The sequence below is a fragment of the Neopsephotus bourkii genome, unplaced genomic scaffold (genome assembly GCF_033783945.1).
Source record: "Neopsephotus bourkii isolate Nb327-2 ecotype Australia unplaced genomic scaffold, CSIRO-AGI_Nbou_v1 NB_740, whole genome shotgun sequence".
In the NCBI taxonomy this organism is placed as follows: domain Eukaryota; kingdom Metazoa; phylum Chordata; class Aves; order Psittaciformes; family Psittacidae; genus Neopsephotus; species Neopsephotus bourkii.
In genome coordinates, this window is record NW_026901238.1 from 1,850,763 (window position 1) to 1,875,885 (window position 25,123).

Here is a 25,123-nt window from a genome sequence, read left to right on the forward strand (position 1 = left end):
GCTCTTGGGGTTTTTATTGAACAGTGACACAGGGCTGACCTACAAAATACCTTCCTAATTCAGTCACTGTTCATAAGGATTTACAAATTTGGCATTGGTATGTTACAGCTCATTAAGCACATCACAAAGCTAAGTGCACACACCAGGCAAGGAAATCCCCTTAAAGGCAGTCACCCGCTCCACCAATCCCATCATTAATAAACAGAAATTGTTACCACTTGGGTCTCTAAATTAATATACCTCCTGATATTCATCTGACAGAGAGAGGGTTCCTTTTGGGAAGACAACCCCACCACTTGTATAGTCACAAGACAGTCAGGTTTCTCTTTGAAGGACTCAGGAGACTAAACGGCTAACTTCAAGCTCTAGCTATTTATTTAATTACATATGCGACATGTAAGCATATTTGTTTACATGACACTACACTTGCATTAGAAAAGTTTCTAAATGTATATTGCAAAGACTTTCTATCTTTGGAGCACTTAAAACAGATTTTGAACAGTTTTCCTCCATCTGAAGTGTACACAAAACCACAGTTGTTTGAGGCATTTGGTTCTTCTCACTTTCAACATCTGAGTCCAGTCACATCATTTACAGTCAGATGCAAAGTTTACCATAAAACCTACAGCAATAAACTACCTGATCACAAACAGGAGCCGCGCTGTATCTGACTAGCCCACTCATTGACACTGGAATTGTACAAGTTAGACTGGAGTTTGTTGTTTGGTTTTTTTTAATTCCATTTTGTGCATTTATTGAAGTATGGCATTTACAATTGTTTCCTCTTTTTCCGCAAGCTCTGGTGACCAACCACATTGCAATCACAATACTTCATAATTTTCACTGCCCAACATTTCACCTGCAGCTTCTAAAACTTCGTATCATAGGAACATAAAGAGATTAAAAAAAACACAACAAAAGCACCACAAAAGCAAGCAACATCTTTCAGCAGCAATTAAAGTAAAATAGCAAAACACATCTGTTCTTGCTCCCACGTCAGTTTCAAGGCCAAACTCAGCCAAAACTAAAAGAGATTAAGAGCTGTGCCATGTATTAGACCTTCACCCTATGCAAGATGCAGACAAATCTTCCTCTGATATCTAAGCTGGCTCAGTTGTACCTGAGCTTCGCCTTTCTTACTGAAGTACTGCAATTTTGTTTAAAGGTACTCCCATACATCAGCAGCCCCACCTGTCTTCATTAGCAATAGCCACAAGTCTTCTAACCATAACTACTTCCATGCTTCCAAAAACTGCAGAATCTGCACTTTAAATAGCTGGTTGCTTCTTTGCAATGCCAGGTATTATAAAAAAAAAGTAATAAAAAAAATAGTAAGAACTTCCCAAGCAGTTTACTTACAGTACACGTCCACTCTTATGGACTTTATAGCTGGTGAGCCCAAGCCGTTCTCAGCCTTGCAGTAATAGCGTCCTCCTTGGTGTCGCTGGATATTGGATATCCTCAGAGTTTCATTGAAGACGCTTGAATCTTGAAATCTGTCAGAGGCACTTCCTGCTGTTTTGGTCCACCTGATCTGAGCAAGCACCAAAAAAGATTGTTACTTTAACTCTGTAAAAGTGAGCAGAACATATTTTTCTTCACAAAACTGAGAACCATGTATGCAGCAGCCAGGTTTTTATTGGAGGACTTTGAGAATTTTTCCAGAAAACTGAATGCTTAAAATGAAAAATGCCACCTACGTGTACCTGAAAGGTAATCTTGCACTAATCACCCTCTCAGAAACAGTTGACTGCTTTTGATGAAAACACCCCATTAAAAATGAATGACACTAGCAAAGATGTGGAGAAGAACTCAAGCCACCATCAGGAACGGCTGCAGAGAAATTCCCTATAATTGTCACTGAAATAGTATTTGTGAAAGATGAGGGCACAATGGAAAGCACCTTCAAAACAAATGAAGGATTATCTTCTAGCAACAATAAAATCCAATTTTAAAGAGTCAAATGATCAGTTGCTTGAAACTGCGATTACTACCATCTATTTCTTCAAATAGGTGGGGTTTGGTTTTTTTAATGTCGTTTACAGCAATTACAGATTCCTTTATCTGGTAATAATTTTTCCAAAACCAAAGAGCTTTTAAAGGGAATATTTTAATTCCAGAACCACAAAAATGCCAGTAACAGCTCAGTGCAACCAACAGATGCACAGAGGTGGATACTCATACTGCTAACACCCATGCTTGATGAGCCAAGTCCTTGCCTGCATGATTTGTTACTCTAAACTATCTCCATAAAACACAATAGACATCTAGAGACGTCCCCAGATACCTCCTTCTCTTTCAGTTCACACTAATTCAGTGACCATGACAAACACCAAAACTGATTTTTAAACGACAGGTTTTTTGTTCCTACAGAGGCCACAAGTAGGACACTTGCATTAAAAAGAGTTTATGTCTCCCTGAGCTTCTGAAAGCTGTCTCAATCCCCTGCACTAATTCTATGCCAGGGTAAAGACCTGCAGTCATTGATATAAATGAGATTGATGCAAGACAAAATAATAAATATTTAGCTATTTGTTCCCAGACAACAGTCCCCAGACACCGTCCAAAAGCAGTGCAGCTGTGATTTAAAGAAAACCATTTGGACACTGATCCATTGGAATCTGCTAGTCAGGCTGTCACAAGCAATCTTGAGCCAGTATTGGCTTGGTTTGGACAAGGCAGTGCAAGCCTGCCACCACTAGCAAGTTCCTGTCTCCATGACCAGTTTAGACTGAGCTGGACATGCTGTGCGTCCAGCCCTTTCTCATGTGAGGGAAAGTCCCATGGCTGAGCTGGGAGGCCTTTGGTGGGTATCAAGGTGGCCTTAGCTGGAGGAAGATTATTTCCCCAGGGTGCATATTCAAGTTCCACCATACCCAGTCCTCACCCAGAACTGGGGTCTGGATCCCAGTAACCTGCACAAAAGCACAAAGTGGGCAGGGGTCAGCTTTCCTCTCATTGGGATCTTCTCCTGGGCAGGAAGGATCTTCCATAAAAGTCTCTGAAGTGAATAATTCATGACCAGCTATAGCCCACATAAATTCTCCTCCCCTTGAAAGAAGTTCAGGCATGGGCTTTGGAGGCTGAATTTACAGCAAACAATACTTCAAAACCATTTTCATCTTTCTGTCTTGTTATATCCAGAAGCCCAAATGGCTTTGCCCTCTTGCCAGGTGACCTGCGTAACTCTCATCAGGTTTTGTTGCTCTGGGAAAAAGCAAATATGCCAAGCTCCACATCTACAATGTTCAGTCTGCATGTGAGAGAGATGCTATTAGAACTGCTATATTTACCAGTCTCAATCTGTCAGTAGTTCTATTCTAAACACTTGGCTCCAGGGCTTTTTAAATCATCCATATAAATGTGCTGCAGGATAATTTTGGAACACATGCTCAGCTTCTGCATGCTGCAGAATACAATTTAATCATATACTTTTCAAATGCTTGAGAAATATTTTTAAAAAGTATTTAAGATGTTCACTGAATCTCTTGCCTGTTTTATTTCCCTTTATGTAATCAGAATTGCAAAAAAAAGTGTTGTTTGATTTTGAATTGGAAAATAATTATAAGCATGACTTCTCTCTTCCTCCCATTCCCCTCTGACAAAACATTTCCCAGGGAAGGCAGTCTGTGTTGTCAAAAGGACATTTATATATTCTTCAATAATGTGTTATAAGTATTATCAGGATATATGTAACTGACAATGTTACATAACTTACACAAAAAATATAGCAAAGTTCATTTAGATGCTGTCAGTTTTATCTTTTTTTTTATAAATGCAAAAACACCCCCCCCTCCACTGCATCCTAATGCTGATGTATTATCTTTATTATTATGAATTTTAACAAGATTATGTTTGGCTGTCAAGAAAAGCAGACATTTCAGCTTTAACAAAAATATATACATGTATGTTTTAGAGGAAAGAGGAGTAATTTAACAAATTAACTTATTTTGTAGTGGATGTAGAGATCCCTGAAGAATAAAAGAAATACTGTCAACTAGATTCTCAAAATATATCCTCTAGGAATGTCACTGGTCTGATTTAACTTCAGTTCATTATTTACCTTAGCTTTAATTCAACATACACACAGAACTACGCTGATCAATACCACATTGTAATTTATCGAACGCACTGTGAAGAAAAATGACTCTCAAACACTATGCTAATGCAGGAATAAAAAAATTGGGCACAGGAAAAAACAGATATCTGAGGCTGAAAACCTCCTTGGAGAGGTCCCTAGTGGTTTCACTCACTCCAAGCTCCAGTCCACACTTTGGGGTGACCTTTAATAACTTTTAAGGGACTGAGACCTTCAAGTCCACCCTTACAGATGAAGCATCTCATGGTTCAGCTCTAGAGTTGAAACCTTCAGCACTGCTTACTGCAGTGACCTTCGGAGACACAGTCCTGATGTTATCCCATTTTAAAAGTGGGGGCCTGGCAGCAAAAAAAGACTAGGGGCTCATGAGACATTGTGGCAACTATGAGTCTCAAATCATAGAATCTACAGAATCCCAAAGTAGCATCCATGCTGCTTTACACCAAAGGATTTCAAAAGCTTCTGGATTACTAGATTTAAACAACAACAAAAAGCATTAGATGGTATATTCACATAGTTCAGATACTCAAGTGTTTTCAAATACCTTGGCACAAAACCTTGGCATAAAACAAGTTGCTCACCCAGGTGCATTTTATCAGTATTTGCTATTCATAATCTGCTCCCTTGTTTGAAAACTCCAGTGCCTACTGCAGAGCAGCACTGCATACTCTGTGTGTCTATTCAGATAGTGTTCCACCAGAAAGTCAAAGCTAGTTTTGCTTGTAATGTGTTTCAACTAAAAATTTACATCCACACATCACAGCATACACAAACTGGACTAATAAATATTAATCCATTACATAGTTATGCACGCACTGGCTTCTAAGAATGCAATTTTCCCAAGTATTCACTGTTACTCTGATGCACATTTGGAAATCCCACCCATGAATTGTCATTGCTCTGCCATATGATAATCTGTCCAGGTCCCTTCAGGTGGTATCCCTACCCTCCAGCGTGTCAACTGCACCACACAGCTTTGGCAGTGGCAAACTTGCTGAGGGTGCACTAAACCCCACTATCTCACCAATAAAGATGTTGAATAGTGCATGTACATGTACCAACACCAACCCCTGAGAAATTCCACTTGTCAATGATCTCCACTTGGACATCAAGACATTACTTATACACTGAGACACTGAACACGTAGAAGTAAAAAATTATTTATGAACAATTCAATTAAAAATATTAAAATTTAAAAAATTAGTAAGTTATGACCCCTGTAGAAATACCATGACCTACGTACTTGTCCCATTACTTGGCCCATAAATTCTCTTGCCATCAGTATCTCTGATAGTATTTACTGCCTTAAGGAGATGCCCCAAGACACACAGTCATATTTCACCCTACAGCTTCACTTTTCTTAATGAGCTTTCCTTCAATTCAGTAGGAGTCACAGACTTTACACTTTTAGACTAAACATGCACATTTAAAAAAACCCACTGAAATCTGCCTAATGCAGCAACCGTAAGTAAATTATGTTACTTAAAATACACCCAGTGCACAGGGGGTTGGCACTGCATCCCACTGCCACTAACTACATTCACTACACTCTGACATCATGAAGAAAACAAGGATGAGGAAAACATCCTGATCATAATCTCCTGTTATAGTGCCCAAATCCATGACTCACACTACATGCTTCCTTTGTAGGCAAACATGCATAAAAGAGGTATTTGAAGAACTTCATTTGGATGTGCTGGAACATTATCTCCATGCCTAAAAACATCAGAGCCCTGGAAAAAGCTTTCTTTCAATTTTTCCATTAGATTTTGTTCTCAGGAAAGCAATGGCTGGGGCATTGGCCACTGAAGACAGGAAGCACTCAACACCTTCATATATGTACGTAATGTACAAAAGACCCCTTTCAGGCCAGGAAAGAGAAAGAGACTTCTGCTCTTCTAGTTGAGGAAACTATCTGAAGATATTTTGAACATATGCATCTCCCCTGACCTCTTCCTTTGTTACACACTGTAGATCTCAGTGCCCTGTAAGGTACATCCAAGCTCATATGAAATGGGTTGGCCTAGGGTCCTGCCACAGCCCTATGGAGACTCCCATATACTACTCTATTAGACAACGATCCAAAAAAAAACCAAAACATAAATAAAAAGAATAGTCTTACAAAACACACTAAAAAAAAAAAAAAAAAAAAAAAAAGGAGAAAGAGTGGAAGAAACAAAAAGTCCAGGAGAGCACACTGGATCCAAGTTCGCATTGGCTGACACATGCAATAAGTGGCATATGTGTTGGCTCAAAATAGCCCTTTTTTCAATGAACTCCTGCTTCCCTTCCTGTAAGCAAGCTGCACAGCCAAATGACTGCAAGGCAGATGCAAATCATCACTGTAGAACTGGCAGACATGGATTTTGTACCAGACTTACATGAACAGAGGTTTGTCATGGTTTAACCCCAGCCAGACAGCTTGTTCACCCACTCCCCCACCTTCTTGCCCTCCCCCTACTCCTGGGGGGACGGAGAGAAGAATCGAAAAGAAATGCAACTCCCACAGGTTGAGATAAGAACAGTTTAGTAACTAAGGTATAACACAAATCACTACTGCTACCACCAATAATAGTAATGATAAAGGAAATAACAAGGAAAGAGAATACAACACCTCATCACCAGGCGACCGATAACTCGCCCCCCCCAGCCCGACCAAGCACCGACCGATACCTCCTTCAACCCTGCAGTCCACTTAGCCCTTCTGGGTAACTCCCAGTTACCTCCCGGGCATGACGTGCTGTGGTATGGAATACCTCTTTGGTCAGTTTGGGTCAGGTGTCCTGTCTCTGCTTCCTCCCGGCTTCCCCTCCTCCCTGGCAGAGCATGAGGCTCACAAAGTCCTTGGCCAAACCAAAACATCATTTTTATCAGCTCTGTTCCCAGCCCGAAAGTCAAAACACAGCACTGCACCAGCTACCAAGAAAGAGAAAAATGACTGCTACTGCTAAACCCAGGACAAGGTTCACAACAGAGAGCAAGTTGTTCAACTCCAAGTTTTCTGCATAGAACTGCTTAACAAGTTGGGCATGAAAATCATCACTAGGCAAATCCAAGAACTCCTTGTCTGAATGGGTGTCCTCTCACTTGTGCCTATGAAAACACTTCTGCAGGGCCTTTTGATGATTCAAGGGATAATAAATCAAATGCACACCTCCAAGGGTTTCTGAATATCCTTCTCTTGGCCATCTAAATAAAATCCCAGCTACTCCTGCACCATGCCTATGAGACAGGAAGATACAGCACTAACTTAAAATGCCACTGCTCTGCAGGACACCACCTTGCTCTTACTTTTGCAAAGATATGTTTACTGTATGAAACCTCACGCATGTTCACCAGGTCATCCTCACTGTACATGAAAGGAAAGCTTTCACATGTCTAAATTACAGGATTAGCTACCCCTGTAGCTAACTAAAATGGGAGGGCGATGTTGCATTTTGATTTTTAGCATACCCAGAAGTAGCATGATGCAACAGGCATGAGACTGAGGGTACAAACCATCTATCATCACTAGAAGATACTGCTACGGGCTATGAGTACACAATAGTGGTATGAAATTGTCTTCCTATTTATTTCATATTATAATATCTGAAATATTTGTCTTGAAAAAGGCTTCAGATACAAGTAATGTTCATTGTTCAAAACTTTTTACATATGTCCTGGGTTCAGCAGTAGCAGTCATTTTTCTCCTTCTTGGTAGCTGGTGGAGTGCTGTGTTTTGACTTTTGGCCTGGGAGCAGAGCTGGTAATAATGATGGTTTGGTTTGGCCAAGGACTTTGTGAGCCTCGTGCTCTGCCAGGGAGGAGGGGAAGCCGGGAGGAAGCAGAGACAGGACACCTGACCCAAACTGACCAAAGATGTATTCCATACCACAGCACGTCATGCCCAGGAGATAACTGGGAGTTACCCGGAAGGGCTGGGGGACTGCAGGGTTGGAGGAGGTATCGGTCAGTGTTTGGTTGGGCTGGGGGAGGGCAAGTTATCGGTCGCTTGGTGGTGAGGTATTGTATTCCCTCCCCTTGTTATTTCCTTTATCATTATTATTATTGGTCGTAGCAGTAGTGATTTGTGTTATACCTTAGTTACTAAACTGTTCTTATCTCAACCTGTGGGAGTTGCATTCTTTCTGATTCTCCTCTCCGTCCCTCCAGGAGTAGGGGGAGGGCAAGAAGGTGGGGGGGGTGAGTGAAAAAGCTGTCTGGCTGGGGTTAAAGAATGACAACATGGAACATCAAAGTGGCAAAACAGCCACCCCAATGAAAGCCCTGCTTATAGTGAAAAAATCATGATCCTCTGTCTTGGACATGGCTAGAAAACTTTTATCTGTGAAACCAAATGAAGAACTGGAATGTCTTTTGTTTCCAAATGTATTTCTTCAAGTTTGCAGTAGCCGAGATGCAATCACCTTGGAAGACTGGGTTTCATTGCTGTATGGACTGCTCAAACTTCACAGAAACAAGAGAGAGAAAACTGAGTGCTCTTCCCAGGCTATTGCCTTTCTGGAACAACTCATGCGCTTATGTTTACTCACATCCTAATGCTTCAGTAGGCTGGCATGCAAAATCACAATATTTAACTCATCTATCTAAAAGCAGCCTATGACAGTAACTGTTACACATGAGGACGTAATCAGTTCTGACTTGGTGCCAGAGATCACAGAGAAATTGTTATTTTCCAGCTTGATTGCTATAACACATAGGAAAAAAATACTTCCTTTTATTCTCCAGCAGAGGAAAAATGGTTATTAATTACAGAGAAAATAATCATTAAAACCACAAAGTTAGAAGCAATGATTCACAGATGAACTTTAGTGCTTTGTACACAATTCACTTTAGCCCAAAACACATCAGTCATAGCAATGCTTTGGCTGGAGTCTACAGATGAAGACTGTGTGACCAGTCTTGTGACTCCAAAATGGTAAGCTGCAATAAATGAAAGAATTAATAAGAATAACTGAAGATCTCCACAATAATGCTAGGAAAACTGTATCTAAGCTGACTATTCCTTCATTTCTGAACTTCCTGCACTTTTGCAAGATGGATCATCAATATAACCTGAGTTACTCAAGAGTTACTTAAGCCCCACTGGTGTAACTAAGCAGGAGTTTTATATGAACTGACACCCCATGCACAAAAATGATACAACACACAAGCACACCAGCAAAATGCAGCTTGTCCAAGCAACACAGCAACTCCAGCTCATCACTGCATCAATAAACTTTTACAGCAATCATGTGAAACATCATCCTATATCCCCTGTCATCTCAGGCGAAGCAACTTGCACATCATACAACAGGGTAACAGTTGATCATCTGTTGCCAATAAAGAAAACAGCAGGCTTGAACTCTTCTTCTAAGTCCGAAGACGGAAAACAGACCAATATGAAACAATAGTATATATATAAAGTTCTAAAGCAGTCCAGATTTGTTTGTTTTTTTTGATTCTCCTCTCCGTTCCCCCAGGAGTAGGGGGAGGGCAAGAAGGGGGGGGAGTGGGTAACAAGCTGTCTGGCTGTGGGTTAAACCACGACAGTACTGTAAATGCTGCAAAGGCAGTTGTGGAGTTCTATCACAGCACAGCTCAGCACTCACCAGCTGATGAAGTGGAGTCTCTCTCAGATGACTCCAGGAAGCAGACATGGGGATGGGGTAGTCCAGGCCTGCACCGAGTCACAGAATCCACCAGCATGGTGGACTAAAGTACAGAAAACATGCACTTTAGGTAAGGACGTGTCCCAGACAAAGAATACAGCTTTTTCCTATTTGTTTGGGGTTCCTTTTTGTTGTCTTTCAGTTTACTTACAGTGCTACAATTTCAAGGTAGATGTTAAATCACTATTCTTAAATTTAAAAGGCTCATGATCTAGTTGTTCAGCAGACTTGTACATGTTGTCATCAAAACTCTTGAAAATAAAGCGTCTCACAGGTCAAAGACATCTGAACACCAAGAACTAAGAATTTGTCTTTGAAAGTGCAGAGGAAGGACCTCTTACACTCCAACGCTGAAAACCTATTGATTAACCAATGAAAAAAATTTAAGTGATTACTGAACAATTTACAAGGAAATCAATAAGTGGATCCTGAAGATCATTCTTTAAATTGGTAAAACAACCTTCTTTAGATCCTTCTTATAGCAACTTGCTTAGTTGAGTAAATCTGTTTCCTTATGAAAAGGTAGCATCTGGGGAAACATCTATGTACTTTCTTAAAAACTCTTTGAGGAACATGCTAAATGACTAATGACAGCAATTCATCCTGGTTTGACTATAATGCTTTTCCTTATGACTTTAAGATGTTTCACTGCCTCAAAGAATTAGCATTTTATACTGAATAATCAATACACATTATACTATAAATACCTCTTGAAGGATGGGGGGGTTCAACCTGTGTGGCAGGAAAATACGTTCTCTTGCATTAACTGTGAAGGACTGAGTTCAATGAATTTCACAGAGCCTTGTTTCTACTGAGGTCAGTATCATTTCAAAATTGTCAACAGTTGCAGGACTTCCAAGGGCCTTGTGTGGTTATGTCTTCCTGATTGGAAATTATTTACTATCTGCCAACTAGATTATTCAAGGAGTTTCATGAAATGACTGAAACATCTGTGAATGTAGTATTTTTATTCTTCTCTGCTATTTTTATTCAGCAGCATTAAATTGCTTCAAAATTAAATGCAACTTCTCATCTTCATAATAAAAAACATAATCAAAGGGCAGAACAAAGCAGACATAGCACCATTTGAATTCCTAGTTATTAATTTTTACAGTGGCTTTCTGATACTAGTATACCATGTTAAACCACCAGTCATAAACATCCTCATAACTTAAATGCATAAAAATTCATACACGATAGTTTTAAATTACTTAAAGGCTAATAAATACAAGATATTTTGTAACTTGTAGCTACTACCACTACCACAGAACTTGGTGATGAGACCATCAGAGAACTCTGTGAAAAACACACATAGATTCTCATACCCTCTGTGGACCAATCTAAACCATAGTACTATTTTTTCCACCAGTGACGGGGTAAGTTGCTATTGTTGCCATACAGCTACAGGAAATAATCCAAAACCCTTACAGTTTTAAGAAAGAAAGGCTGGTATAGTCAAACTTACATGAGACACAAGAGCAACGTGACTGTAAGAGAGCTGATAACCTGGAGACCAGTCACTGAAAGAGCTGCAAAGAGAAGCTGGTCCAAGGACAAGGTATTTCCAATGATGCTCTGCAGAGGTTACCTCCTAGGAAGGCACATTCTGTGCACTTCTCAGAAGCCGCAATTGCTAAAAAGAACAGGGAACAGAGAGGTGGTACCACAGCAATCCATGTGCAACATGACAGTCCCACCATCTCTTTAAACTACCACTGAATGAAAAGGTTGAGAGACTTTTTAGTTGTATAAAGCAGAAAATAATCAGATTCTACAACTGGCCTTGGAATAAAGTCTAAGATGACAGTCCCACTCTGACGGTTATAACCCCAGGAAGATGTTGAAGAACTGGCAAGAATGTAGAGAAAAGCCAGAGGACTCATTAAAATAACAGAAACATGCTCAAGAGTGCATGTGATAAGCTCATCAAATTTGCACTATCATGTGAAAATCATGGAAAAGAAATCAGTATTTTTAAAACATACATGAGGGACTGAAATTCAACAGCAGATCAATTTTCAACATAAAAGGCAAAGTCAAGGCAGGAATAAAATTGATTAGAAATCACTTCCCATTTGCTGAGCCTAAGATGTTCATGCGAAATATCTTCTATCCAAAATGTTTCACTAAATGCAAATCACCAGTGCCCAAGGACTTTCCTGGGAGTGATGGAGGTCTCAGCACATATCCAGGGATGTGGAATCTCCTTTTTTTGCTCATCACCATGAACCAGCTCTATAGCCCAGACCACTGCCCGATACTGGATTTCTGCCACCCAGCACTTCTGCACAACTGCAGCCATCACGTCTTCAGTGTCTGAAGATGTAAAAACTCAACCTATACACCCTAAATAACTTACTAAACCAGTTTTGCATGTTAAATACCTTACATGGCTGCTGGTCTTCATTGCATGACCTTTTAGAGCCTGGCTTTACCCAGATTTGGTGTGTTCACGCAGCCATTTCCAGAGCAGTGCCTGCTGCATTCAATCTGGGGATGGGGATTTGGGAGGGTATTAGAGGAGGACAGAGGTCTGAGGAGCTGCTGTTCAACCACAGCAGAAGCAGCAGTGGGAAGCCGAAAGCCACCAGTTCCCCTGTTCCCAGAACTATCTGTCTCCCTCAAGAGCAAAAAAGCGTAAAAATGTGGTTTTGTCATTAAATTCAGAAGACTGGAGTCTAAACAGAGTGAGGGAAAAGTCGCTGCTAGACAGGATTTTTCTACTTTAGATTCACTCTTTATAATAGAGTCGTGTTTCAAAGTGACAAAGCCATCTTGAAATCCAGGCAGTTTAAAATTGATGCTTTTTTTCCTTTTCTAAAAATCCTGCCAGGTATTACTTCTGCATCTCATTCTCTCCATTTCTACCCATTTCACTCCCTTCAAGTCCCTTGGGAGAAACCAAATATTCAAGAGAAACAGCTCTACAGAGCACACCCAAAATGCTGTCAGAAACAAGGAAACTGGTAAGACAGAAGAGAATGTTTCTCTTCTGGTCTTTCAGTAATATGAATCTTGACTACTTCCTGCAACAATCATTAGGGGAGGTATTTTGGGGCAGACATGCAGCCTTTAGACTGACTGACAAGTGTCACATGTAAGAGTATCTGTAAATGAGAAAACAAAAGCAGCAATTGCTGACGCCAGCATGGCTGCACACAGGGCAAATATAGCATTCCAAAAGAAAGCTATTTCTGTGCAGATGGTGAACACTACAAAACAGAGACCTACATACTCTCAGTACAGATGAACCAGCAACAAAAAGAAAAACGCACTTGTGCGAAAACTAAAAAGAACCAGCTTTGTTTCCAGAACATGCTCATACCTCCAAGGGCTCCAGTGCAAAGTTTTGTGGACCCTTAATTCTTTGCTCCTGCAGGAGCATGCAAGGCGCTGCCTCTCCTCCTCCACCAAAACTCCCCTGCAGACCCACATCACACTGTGTGCTCCGACAGTAACCCAGACACATCTTAAGCCCACCTCTGCTTGAACAAATTAAATCCACTTAACTGAACATCATAAAACACTGGGTTTAAATGGCTCTTTTTCCACTACATTGTCTTCTGCAAATAGCACTGAGGTTATTGATTTCCTGCAATGCAATATCAGCCTGTTTACTTAAACTAGCTCCCATTTTAAAAACTTCATAAAATGTAATCCAGAAAAATCATGCTGTACTTCAAACACCACTGACTGCAGACTGGATGCATGAAGAGACCAAGAAAAATCCCTTCTAAATACTGAAAGCTGATAACCACCACGCTCTGCCTTTATAGTCATGCTGCACCTTATCAGCATTTCCTGCAGCACACACTGTATTGCATCCCTCTGAGACTGAAGATGCACAGCTGACTTATTTCCAGTCATCTTTCTGAATTATATGCTGAATCTTAGTGATCCAGTAACATTAGCTATGCTTTTATCTTCCTTCACAAGGAACCCTCACTCATACATGCTGAATTATGCTTTACAATCTCATTCAGCTAAAAATGAGAGTGAGATCCTGAGATTTAACTTGCTTTACCTGTGATGACATAGAAAGGAGGTGACATTTTATTTTGCTTCAAAGGTGGGAGAACTGGCAAGGGGGGGGGGGGGGGGGGGTGCGCAGCAGGAAGAAAAGAAAAAAAGAGGTGAAAACTTGACAAGATAAAGTTGTCAGCTTGGTATGAAATGCTATCAACAGAACTTAAAGCCAGAAAAGATCAGCAGCTGCTGAGCACAAAACACAGATATTGCCCCAAGCCCATGATTTCTTGTTAACATAAGAAATCAGAGACACTGACTGAAATTACTAAATAGGGTTTGTGTTTTTTTTTGTTTTAAAGACACTTTTTCTTGAAAATTACAACATATAATTGTGTTGTACAACAAACAGTCATATCCAACAGGATGACACGAAGTCCAGGACTCTAAACCTACTCCAAAAGAGAAAATATTCATGGTAATTAAATCTACCCATACCTAGTTCCCACAGCCATCAGATACAACCTTTTGATCAGGCAATTCCAACAGACATCTAAAGGCTCCACAGTTAAGCACATCCTACCTACACAGTGCAGATGCTAGACCACAGATAGGAGAATGAACATCTGGGATCAGCCATGATGGAAGTTCATAGTTTTCTGCTTGAAACTGCCAGTGAGACACCAAAAAAACACCTCTGATGCCATGTTTTTGCTTCTGCGTACACTTTCCCCTCCCCCTTAGTTTCAGAGGATGAAGAATAGTCAAAGTCTTCAGACAGTGAAAAAATCAAAACCAATATTAAAGAAGACTGGAAAAGGACTGAGTCTCTTCCTCCCTGTACCTGGCACAGCTGAGAAGGGTTCTGCCAAGGCCTTTGAAAAGAAACTGAGCATGTGTTTGAATCTAGTGACTTTGAAATTTTAGCTTATTTCCAGAATGCAACAAGAAGAAAATTCATGAAAAATCCAGTAATCACAAATAGCACCATTCATGCCTTGCTGAGCTTTCCTGGCATACCTTTAAATGACTCCCATGACTGCCAAGGAAAGGGATCTGGGAGCAGTTCCCACATATCAGGAGAATTACAAATAGAGATTAAGAAAAATAATAATTAAGAAAAAAAAAAGACAAGATTAAGGACTTGTAGAACAAAGGCTAAAGAAACCATTGCAGTATTTAACAACAATGAACTAAGATGATTTCCAAAGGTAAATGAAGACAGCTGCAAATCAGGGAATATTTAAAACTGGAAAAGTTGATAACACAAGGAAGAGAGGGTGTAGCCACTAATACAGGACTGCCTAATACACAACAGTGATCCAACCCCAAACGCACTAATGCACTGGGAAGTTTCCTGAGGGTCTGGACATCTCACCACATTTCTGCTGTATTAACAGATTCTTGCAGTTGGAAAGGGTTCAGCAAGGGAAAGCACCTTGCATGGGCTGGTGATGAGTCAGTCTTCATCCTACAGCCTCAGAAGAACAGCCCTGCCACTATGAGCCTGTTCTTGGTATATGAAAGTTGCACTGTTGCATTAAAATAAAAGAACAAAAACAAAACCAAAACAGACATCCACAAAACAAAAACCTAACTTTGAGCTTTCCCTTAATTTTGTGTTAAGAATCCACAATTATAAATACAAAACAATTCCCTCTCCACCCCAAAAAAGCCCACACAACAGCAAACCACCAAAATCCAGACTACAGAGATCAGCAGGTCATTGCAGGAGGACAAGACAATCTCCACTGCAATACAGCTTTTAGCTTTAATGTTCACCTTCCTTTTACACAGAGACTACAAACTAGAAAAGGCAGCTAAACTAAGCTTCAGCCCACCAGAAGTTAAACAGCCAAGCCTTCTCCAACTACACATGTCTGGCTGGATTTCTCAGACAGAAAGGTTTATTTATTTTATTTTTTTTTTATTGTGATTTTACTTTCTTGGCTGTTGTGCAAATTTCCTTGATTTTACAAGAGATTTTTAGTTAATTATGTATTTACCTAGTTAGCATAATTGTCTTCAATTATGTAATTAGTGTTCATATGTGTAATCATTTGAACATGTAATTATATCTAATTACACCATTAAAATGTGCAAGTCAAATATCTTTATTATTTTGATTGATAGACATACAGGGAGGAAAGAAAAGTATCTCACTTGTTATTTTTATCTCCTGGATCATGAAATCTGCAAGAGTAAAAGACTTCAGCCTATAATGTTGCTATAATTATTTATAAGGACTTATCAAGCCTGTACCAAGTTCATACTTTTCAAGTAGAGGTAGAACAAGTCAAACCACTCAAAACTAAGGAGCAGTCACCCAATGCAGAAAAAAAACACTACTAAGAATAGCCTCAACATACTTGTTGGCTAATGTCCAGTTATGCACTTACTGTTACAAAGAATAACAGCCCACATGAAAAAAAATTACAGGGAAAGAAAAAAAAAAAAAGGAAAAAACCCCACAACAAAAGACCCACAAGTTGTTCCTGCTTGTTTTGATTGAAGATGCTGTTGTACCCTAGAGAGAGATTTTAAAGCTCAAAGAACTTTTCAGCTACCTCTAAAACAACCAGAATAGACATACTTAGAACAGTGATATTTCTTAGTTCTGTTTAGTTTTACTTCACCAGCTGTGCTCTGAACCCTGTAGTACAGTACCAGAACAAATAGCTGGTGCACACCAAATGAATTAGGACAGGGATACTTCAGTCTTTTTAATTGCTTTTGGCTGGGAAAGCAAATATTTACACACAGATTAAATAGTTAGGCTTATTTAAAGTTCAACTTCTCTCCAGGTTCAGATTTTTTGCCTCTACTAACATACAGAGCATTCAAAAAAAACCCCACAAAACAAAACAAAAACAAACAAAACCACCCATATATGCCTAAGCTGACTCCAAGAGCTAGGGGGGTGGAGGGGGAAGCCTCACACAACAAACATAACAAGAGCTCTTCAGCACCACTTGGGAATAAGCCTCAATTACAGAGCATCCTTCAGCAAAAGGCACATAGTGTTTCCAGCCTGATAAGCTCACTCGCGCTGCAGAGCATCCAGATACAAGTGCTCAGGTGGATGGCAGCACAAATAAACCCCGTGCTTCCAAAAACAGCCACTCCCAGCTGCCAGAGGCTGAAGTAGAGCTCAGTCTATGATATAATTTGATCTACAAGAACAGCAGCAGAGAGAATAAAATCACACAGAAGGATCAGAGGGGTCATTTAACGGTCATACCAGAAACACCATTTGTTCAAACTCTATCCACATCAGACATCTTAGATGCACTAGGTTTTGTGAGAAGCATTTCTCCTTAAAATTGAAAAGCAAGAACCTCATGAGCCAGCCTTAGAAGATCATAGAATCATAGAATGGCTTGGGTTGAAGGGACCACAAAGACCACCCAGCTCTAACCCCCGTCTCATAGGCAGGGACACCTTCCTCTAGACTGGGTTGCTCTGAGCGCAGTCCAACCTGGCCTTGAACACTGCCAGGGATGGGGCAGCCATAGCTTCTCTGGGCAAACTGTGCAGGGCCTCACCACCCTCACAGGGAAGAGCTTCTTCCTCATATCGAATCCAAATCTGCCTTCTTTCATCTCACAGCCATGCCCCCCTGTCCTATCCCTACACTTCCTTGTTAGAAGTCTCCAGCTTTCTTGTAGGCTCCTTGAGGTACTGGAAGGCTGCTCTACGTTGTCGCTGCAGTCTTCCCTTCTCCAGGTTGAACAACCCCAGCTCTCAGCCTGTCTCCATAGCAGAGGTGCTCCAGGCCACAGAGCATCTTCATGGCCTTCTCTGAACTCACTCTAACAGGCCCATGTCCTTCTTATGCTGGGGGCCCCAGAGCTGAATACAGTACAGCAGGTGGTACTCTCACATGAGCAGAGTAGAGGGGGAGAATTGCCTCCCTTGACATGCTCCTTTTGATGCAGCCCAGCACACCACACGGTTGGTTTCTGGGCTGCAAGTGCACACTGAAGCTGGGTCGTGTTGAGCTCCATCCATGTCACCAGCAGTTGAGGGAGTATCTCCTATTCCCCAGGTTACTGCTATGAAAGCACTGTCTTCAAGGCCACATGCAGATATGTGGAATAGAGGGAAGTAAGTTCACTGCACGCAGAACCATGGTGTGTTACAGAAACATCTTCGCTCTGGTCCCTGAAGTTAGTGGGATATAAGAAAAGGCTATGAAGAACAATCAAGCCTTTAATGTTCAACAACTGAACTGCCAGTCATGGAAGTGTATACTGGTGCCCCTTGAAGGGCATCAGCTCCAGAGACAAACTCTGGAGTCAAGTAGAGAATACACCAGAGTCACGTTTGTAGTCATACCATTCCTTCTCAGACAGTCTATCACGTTTAGACTTTTGGACAACAAATACATCATTTTTGGAGAAGGACTCAAATGGGCAGCAAAACAAATGTGCTTTCCAGCCATGAACAGGTCTTGTTGCTATGAGAAAATAAATGAGGAGCCTGCTGCTCTGAGGTTTCACTCGCAGTTGTAGAACATGTCTTTCATTATGTCCACAGCAATGGGAACAATTCCCTATTCTGCTCCATAAAAAGAATCTTCAAGTGTTCCTTTAGGAGACAACTTTTCACAGACCAGCTATCAGAATGTTACCAGAATGTATTTCTGCTTCAGGAACAGCAGGTCTGCATATGCTGCTAGTTTCCCTGGGTTACTAAATTATCTCTTTACTCATCAAATATATTCTCTTTCAGTGAGCAAGACTTCACAGCAACAGACCTCATTGCAAAACCACCCACCTCATTTTTGCTTATGAGACTAGTATGTTCAACAATGATGGGAAAACAGCTACTTCTGCAGCATCGCAGGGACACTCCTCCATTCTTTCAGCCAACGTCCTAGCTCTTAGGGTCCACCAAGAAACAGGGAAATAAAAGCTGACAATATACAGACAGAAACCAAAGACTGCAGAGCACAGTTTGGGGCTAAAACCCAGGGGAAAGGGAGAAGACAGAAGTGACGTATTCAGGGAACAAGTACCAATATTTCAATAAAATTGAAACCATCACTGTTTTGCTTCTCATGATAGGAGAGTCATGCTTTGTGTTCATTGGAAACTTTCTGTAGAGGATTTCTGGCAGCTCTTAAACTTCCACAAGGGTCAATCATATGTGCAAAGCCTGGTATACTAGAAATCACCAACCTGGATGTTATTTCCAGCTCAACATGCTTCTCTGATAGACTCATCTCAGTGACTGCTGATGCTTCAGCAAGCCTAGGCTCAATGTTCTCAACTGAGTGTGACTGAAATACACACTTCACTTGCCCTGATATTGCATTTATCTTGATCTAAGCTGACCTCTTTCTCCCACTACTTCCAAGCCCTTTTTAGAAACTTGCAAACATATTTCTTGTCAAGAGACAGCAGCCACCTGGAACCAGGAGAATCAGCAAGATACAACTGGTCAAAGTATTCAGAATACAAGAACTGAGGAGTTTAATTTCTCTATTGGCTTGCAAAACACATCATTCAATCCAGCTTCCTGCAGATGATGGGGTGAATGGATTTGAATTTTTCAGTAGCATATTCACAAAATATCCAGTATGGATCAGTAAGGATGCTGTACCTTCCTCATTACTGCTGCCCAAAATGTTCTGCACTCCATGAGAGGCTGAAGAATAGGCTACATAATTGTCACCTAACAAAGACAACTCCACAAAGCCCTTACATTAATTACAACTTAACTGTGAGATTTTAGCATTAGATTGCCACTAGGCAAAGACTGCAGGTCAAAAATAAATTCTGACGGAAATGTTTTCTTTAGGAGCTCGTGTTTTCTTTTCTGTTGCTTTTTGGGAAGTCTAAATTCTTGTAACTTTCCAAACCAATGCCAACAGACCAATGCCAGAAATGTCTGGGTCTCAGCACCTCTGGACCTATCTTCTTCCTCACTTATTTCACTACCTCTGCCTGCTCCTACTTCAAGGCTCCCACAGTCATCCTCAGGAAAGCCTTTCCTCCCACAGATGAGGCTATATAAGATTTAGCATTGCAGGAATATACATTCACATTCGAAAGGCAAGGGGTAACGGGCACAAGTTAGTCGCAGGGAGATTCTGGTTGGACACTAGAGAAAAAATTTTCACCATGAGAACAACCAGCCATTGGAATAATCTCCCCAAGGAACTGATGGATTCCCCAGTGCTGGGACACTTAAGATTCAGCTGGACAGGGTGCTGGGCCATCTAGTCTGTGTCATGCTTTGCCTAGCAAGGTTGGACCAGATGGTACTTGAGCTCCCTTGTAATCTGGGATTCTATGATTCTATGCACCACTGAGACAATATCAGTAAACGAGGTGTATAAGCAAGCAAAGGCAGCTTTTCAAACCCCAACAGTACACCGGGATATCACAGAGCACAGCAGAACCGCAGTCCATAAGTGTCTGGAGTTGCCAAGCAGCTGATGCGCACCACACAGTGCTTCACTCACCTCTCCTGCCAACTCCAACAAGCAAACTCCTTCCCAAGCAGCGAGGTATCTCCATCAACAAAAACATGTAACTGTGGCATGTTAGAGAAAACCTTAATCATTTAAAATGCATACCATCTTAATTACTCAATCTGATTAGTGTAGCCTCCTCTAATGTTTCAGACATAATCCTATCTTCACCTTATTAGGGTGTGCAAAGAAAAAATTAACATTTTCTGATACTCCATCTATTAAAATATAAAAAGCAGCATTTCAGAAAAACAAAACAAAAAACCCATGTGATGCTCTCTTTGATCAGCTGCAAGTGAAACATAAAAGGCTCCTTTGAGGTAAACTGGATGTTACATTTTCTATTTTAATGGATAGCAATTCTTATCAACTGCTGATGTGACCAAAGAAAGCAGTTTGTGGGGAGGAGAGGGGGTTACTTACACTGGAACAGCTGTTTCCCTATTGCATTCTGCATATCCTTATTACAGTAATTGTGCTCTTGTTAGGCAAACTGATGATGATTTCATATGACACTCCTTAGTTCATGGGAAGACTTTACAAATGCTCAGTGAACACCTGACAAAATTCAGCCTGACTCACGACTAAATTAGCCTGCATTTTATGCTGGAAAAAACCCTTCATAAATGTTTGACTCAATAAAGCTCACATTTAGCTGTGAATAGCACATGTTTCCATCGTTCCTAAGCATTAAAAGAAATACGTGATTAAACTTTACCTGCCATTTTTGCTGTTGAGTCTGTGAATAGTTTAGTTGATGTTTTCTTCCTAGAGTACAGCACCTGCATTCGCACCTCTGCAGTGCACTGCAGATACATTCAGTGTTCACTACAAACTTCTCGTGCTCCGACAAGAGAATTAAGTGTTAAATGCAAAAAAATCTGGGGCAGAAATGACAGCATCTACAGTGAGAGACACCACTGAAAGACAAGCAAGCAACAGACTCCTTGAATTCCTTGAGACTGAGAGACTCGTGCATCTGAGCACATCACAAATGGAGAGCACAGCATGCTCTGACTCAGGACAACAGTGCTGCTTTATGTCAGGAAGTGCAGTTAACCCCTAACCGACAAACTGGGACCCACCAAAACTCTAGTTTATAAAAGAAGTTCAGTTTATGCCTACCAATCACTTGACAGAGGGAAAAACAAAAAGCATCTGTGCTACCCAAAGCACCCCCTTTCTCTACCCCAATTCCCAGTAAGCAGCAATGTGCATGTCCCGGCATGCAGGACCCGGAGAAGCAGCAGCCCTGGTTGTGCTCAGAGTGCAAAATCACCAAGCTCAGGAAGCAGGAGGTATCTCGTAGGTGCACAAGGAGAGTAGCTACTCGTTGACAGGCTGGCCGTCAGCACAGCACTCCACTCCTACAAGTGGAAAGAAAACACAGCAAAACAGAGGCAGGGAGAAAATGAGGGGTCTTCCAAAAGCAGATCCTCCCACTCATTGCTTTCCAGGAGAGCCATGCTTCCTGACACTCTCTTCACACACAACCAGCAACAAGTGCATGTCTAAGCCCCTTGATTTCAAGGGGATAAAATCATAAAATCACAGAATGGTTTGTGTTGGAAGTGACCATAAAGATCATCCAGTTCCAACCCCCTGGAACACCTTCCACTAGACCAGGTTGCTCCAAGCCCCATCCAACCTGGCCTCAAACACTGCCAGGGATGGGACAGCCACAGCTCCTCTGGGCAACCTGTGCCAGTGTCTCACCACCATTACAGGGAAGAACTTCCTGATTATCTGATCTATATTTACCTTTTTTAGTTTAAAGCCATTATCCAATAATGCTGCATAGGAGAAGAGTGTCAGAAGGATGGATGTGAGGTGGAATCCACTACAGTTCTGCAAGAGAAAGCCTCAGTGCTTATTAGGTCATTTTGCATCCCAAATAGTCAAAATAACATAGCTCACTGGGAGCAGAGAGCACACAACTCTCAAGATGGCTGGATTATGTGTGGCAGCAGCAGCTGCTGCCTCCCCAGTTCTAGAGTTTGGTCAGGGCAGGGGGACAAATGTGAGGACCCCATCACTTGCCAGATAGCAACTGGGCAAGGACTCAGGCATTGCTTTCCCTCCGTTCAGCATGTTTTCCATCTCAGAACACACTGCTCATGACAGGATAATGTAACCCGAGGTGTGACAACACACAGAACTGAAAGACATGGAAAAAAAAAAAAAACAACAAACAATGTAGCTGAGGTTATGCTGACAAACAAGGTCTTTACCATTCAGCCTTTTGCGGACAGGCAAGATACAAAATCCCAGCCAGTCCCTGCTCTTTCAGAAGATGCTGCTTCCTCTGACCCCTGTGGTCCAAATGTCACTCCTAATCTTGGGACAGTCACAGTCGTTGCTGCCACCAGTTAGATGCCCCAGCACAGGCTAGATCAGCCAAGGAAGTGAAGGATAAGCTCCATGGACTGTGCAAGAGAGTCTTACTAGTGTAAATAAAAAGGCACCTATTAGCTACATAAAAGAGCAAATAACTTGTGTCACAGGGATAAGTGTCCTTATACATCTCTTGCGGAGCTGACAAGCAGGTACAGCACAACACTCAGTTCCTGGGTTAACATCTGTTAAAGTGACAGGTCCAAATGGTGGCACAACAGCCCCTTACCCTAAGGGACATGCAGCTGGCCCCAGCACATCTGACACAGACCATGAGCTCAGCCCTACTACCAAGGACAGGGGAGGACTCATCACATCACCCTCATTCTCAGACCGGAATGGGTTTTGCAGGATTCTGTTAATAAATCCAAACCAACCTCTGGGCAGAATTCTGAATGCAGTAATTTATGAAAAGAGGGATGCATTTGCCCACCCACCGTTAGCCTCACCTGAGCGTGGATGTGGCATTTCAAAAACTTAATCAAGGAAAATTAGTTTCCATGGCAACTAATAGCACATTTAATAGATCAAGTGATGAGTGCTGTATATAAGAATACTGAAAATTATGAATAGCAGTGCTATATCAAATGATGCACAATCACTCCACAGATAACAAGCAGACAATCATATGTTGGGGTGCTCAAAGCTTTCTGTATAATTAGGAATGAGGCTAAGTTTTGGGGAGCAGCAGTGTGCAAGGGTCTGTAATCTCTTCCCTTTGTAATAACTACTGTAGCCTTCCATTACTCTCTCAAAAGGTTTCACTGATACTGATTAGAATGCAATAATTTTTAAGCAAAGTTGCAAAACAGTTTCTAGTTTGAAAGTGCAACCACCACCCTGAATAGAGGATTTTCCCCATTTCTACCTGCCTGTAACTAATACTAGGGGGAATTTTGTGGCATGTTGGAGGAAGCCAGTAAGAGTAAAATCTGAAGACACATTTTCAAAGAGAGGCCCCTACAGAGCAGCATCACTTCAACGCGACTTGAAGCAGATCAGAAAGAGGCACATGTGAGTCATCAGCCTGTTACAGAGCTACATCAATGGATCAAAAAGTTAAAAGTGATGCCTGGAAAGACAAAAAGACATAAATGTGCACTTTGGGAAAGCACACAGGAGCACTGACATGAAAGGGAGAAAACAAAACAAACACTCATTCCTCCTCCCAGGCTTCCACCTGAAGCAGACACCCACCACAGGCAGCCTCAAATCACACAGGGTGTCATTAAGAAGCCTAAAGAGGCAGCAGAGTGGCCTGGCACCATGTCATGAACACTCACGCCAGCCCTGCCAACTTTAATAGGATCACTGAATGGTTTGGGTTGGAAGGGACTTTAAAGCTTATTCAGTTCCAATCCCCTGCTACAGCCAGGGACACTTTCCACTAGACCAGGTTGCTCTTCTCTGAAGCCATGAGGAGAGGAACCCCATGAGCAACACTTTCTCTTGCCTCTTCCAATCCATGAAGGAAGGAGGTGAAAATGTGGGTTTTACCTAGTTTGGTCTGATTCTCTATTGCTACCATCCTCCTGCTACAGTCCTTCATGTCCATGGGGAGGGAGTGTAAAGTAACACTGACCCACAACATGCACGGGGCAGAAGCAGAAAGCGCTTTCCCACAGGAAGCTGAAAGCACCCTCATGCAGATAGTCACACTCACACTGAGGGTATCAAACCTGCTCTCTTCCCCAGAGAGAGTTCTCAGAGCTAAAAGCATTCCCTTGCAGGCATTACAGTGTGAACACAAAGGTACTCATTTGTAATTGTGTTCTAAGTAAAAAAAACTTGGATATTCAGGAGCCACCTTGCAAAACTAAGGAAAAGGACACATCTCCAACCTTCTGGGAGAGACTGTTTTTCCTCTCTTTATATCCCAAGGGAGCTTTTAATGTGTCAGAAAGGAAAATCAGATAGATACTGTGATGGTAACAGCAGTCTCACAGTACAGGAGCCTGGAATGGAGCATCAGCAAGGTCTCCTCTCATTGAGGATGTTCCATAGGATGGTGAAGGTTGAGAAGAAAGGTGCATGGGGCAGCAGAGCCCATCGAGGAGTCTTTGAAGACTCCCTAAGGACCGTATCTACTCACAGCAATTTACAGCAGTGGTCCAAGGCTCACCCGTAGGCATCTAACCCAGAGAGTCACAGAGCAACTTTTAGGCCAACAGGAAGGCAATGACTGGAGAAACACCAGACAAAAAGACCTTATGTCCTTTACAGCCACACAGAGTGCTCAGTATGGTCTTTCTCAGGGCTTTGCTACTTAAGCTGACCCACCCTATAGTGCTGGCATATTTTCCAGCCCATCTGGCACAAGCCTGCTGCCATCCACCTAAGACCTTAAGAGGACCCACAGGAGAAAAGTTCACAGGAGATTTTTCTTCTACCATTAGGTACTTGGCTTTCAATCTGCCTCTCAATAGTTGTGGAGACCTACTGTGAGCTCAGAATCAGGAAAACAGGTGAATGCAGCTAACTGACCCCCAAAACAAGAAAAAAAAATCCCTTTGTTAAGTAAAGTGCATGATT

The 25,123-nt window shown here is 41.6% G+C and overlaps 1 protein-coding gene across 3 annotated transcripts in view; it reads right to left on the bottom strand.

The window, feature by feature from the left end:
• MDGA2 (MAM domain containing glycosylphosphatidylinositol anchor 2) overlaps nucleotides 1-25,123 on the bottom strand; it is a 389,024-nt gene that overhangs the window by 225,999 nt on the left and 137,902 nt on the right. For all 3 annotated transcript variants that reach the window (XM_061354587.1, XM_061354586.1, XM_061354588.1), the window contains exon 3: nucleotides 1,360-1,534. In XM_061354587.1, coding sequence (XP_061210571.1) covers nucleotides 1,360-1,534 — 175 coding nt within the window. The remainder of the gene's footprint in view (nucleotides 1-1,359; nucleotides 1,535-25,123) is intronic.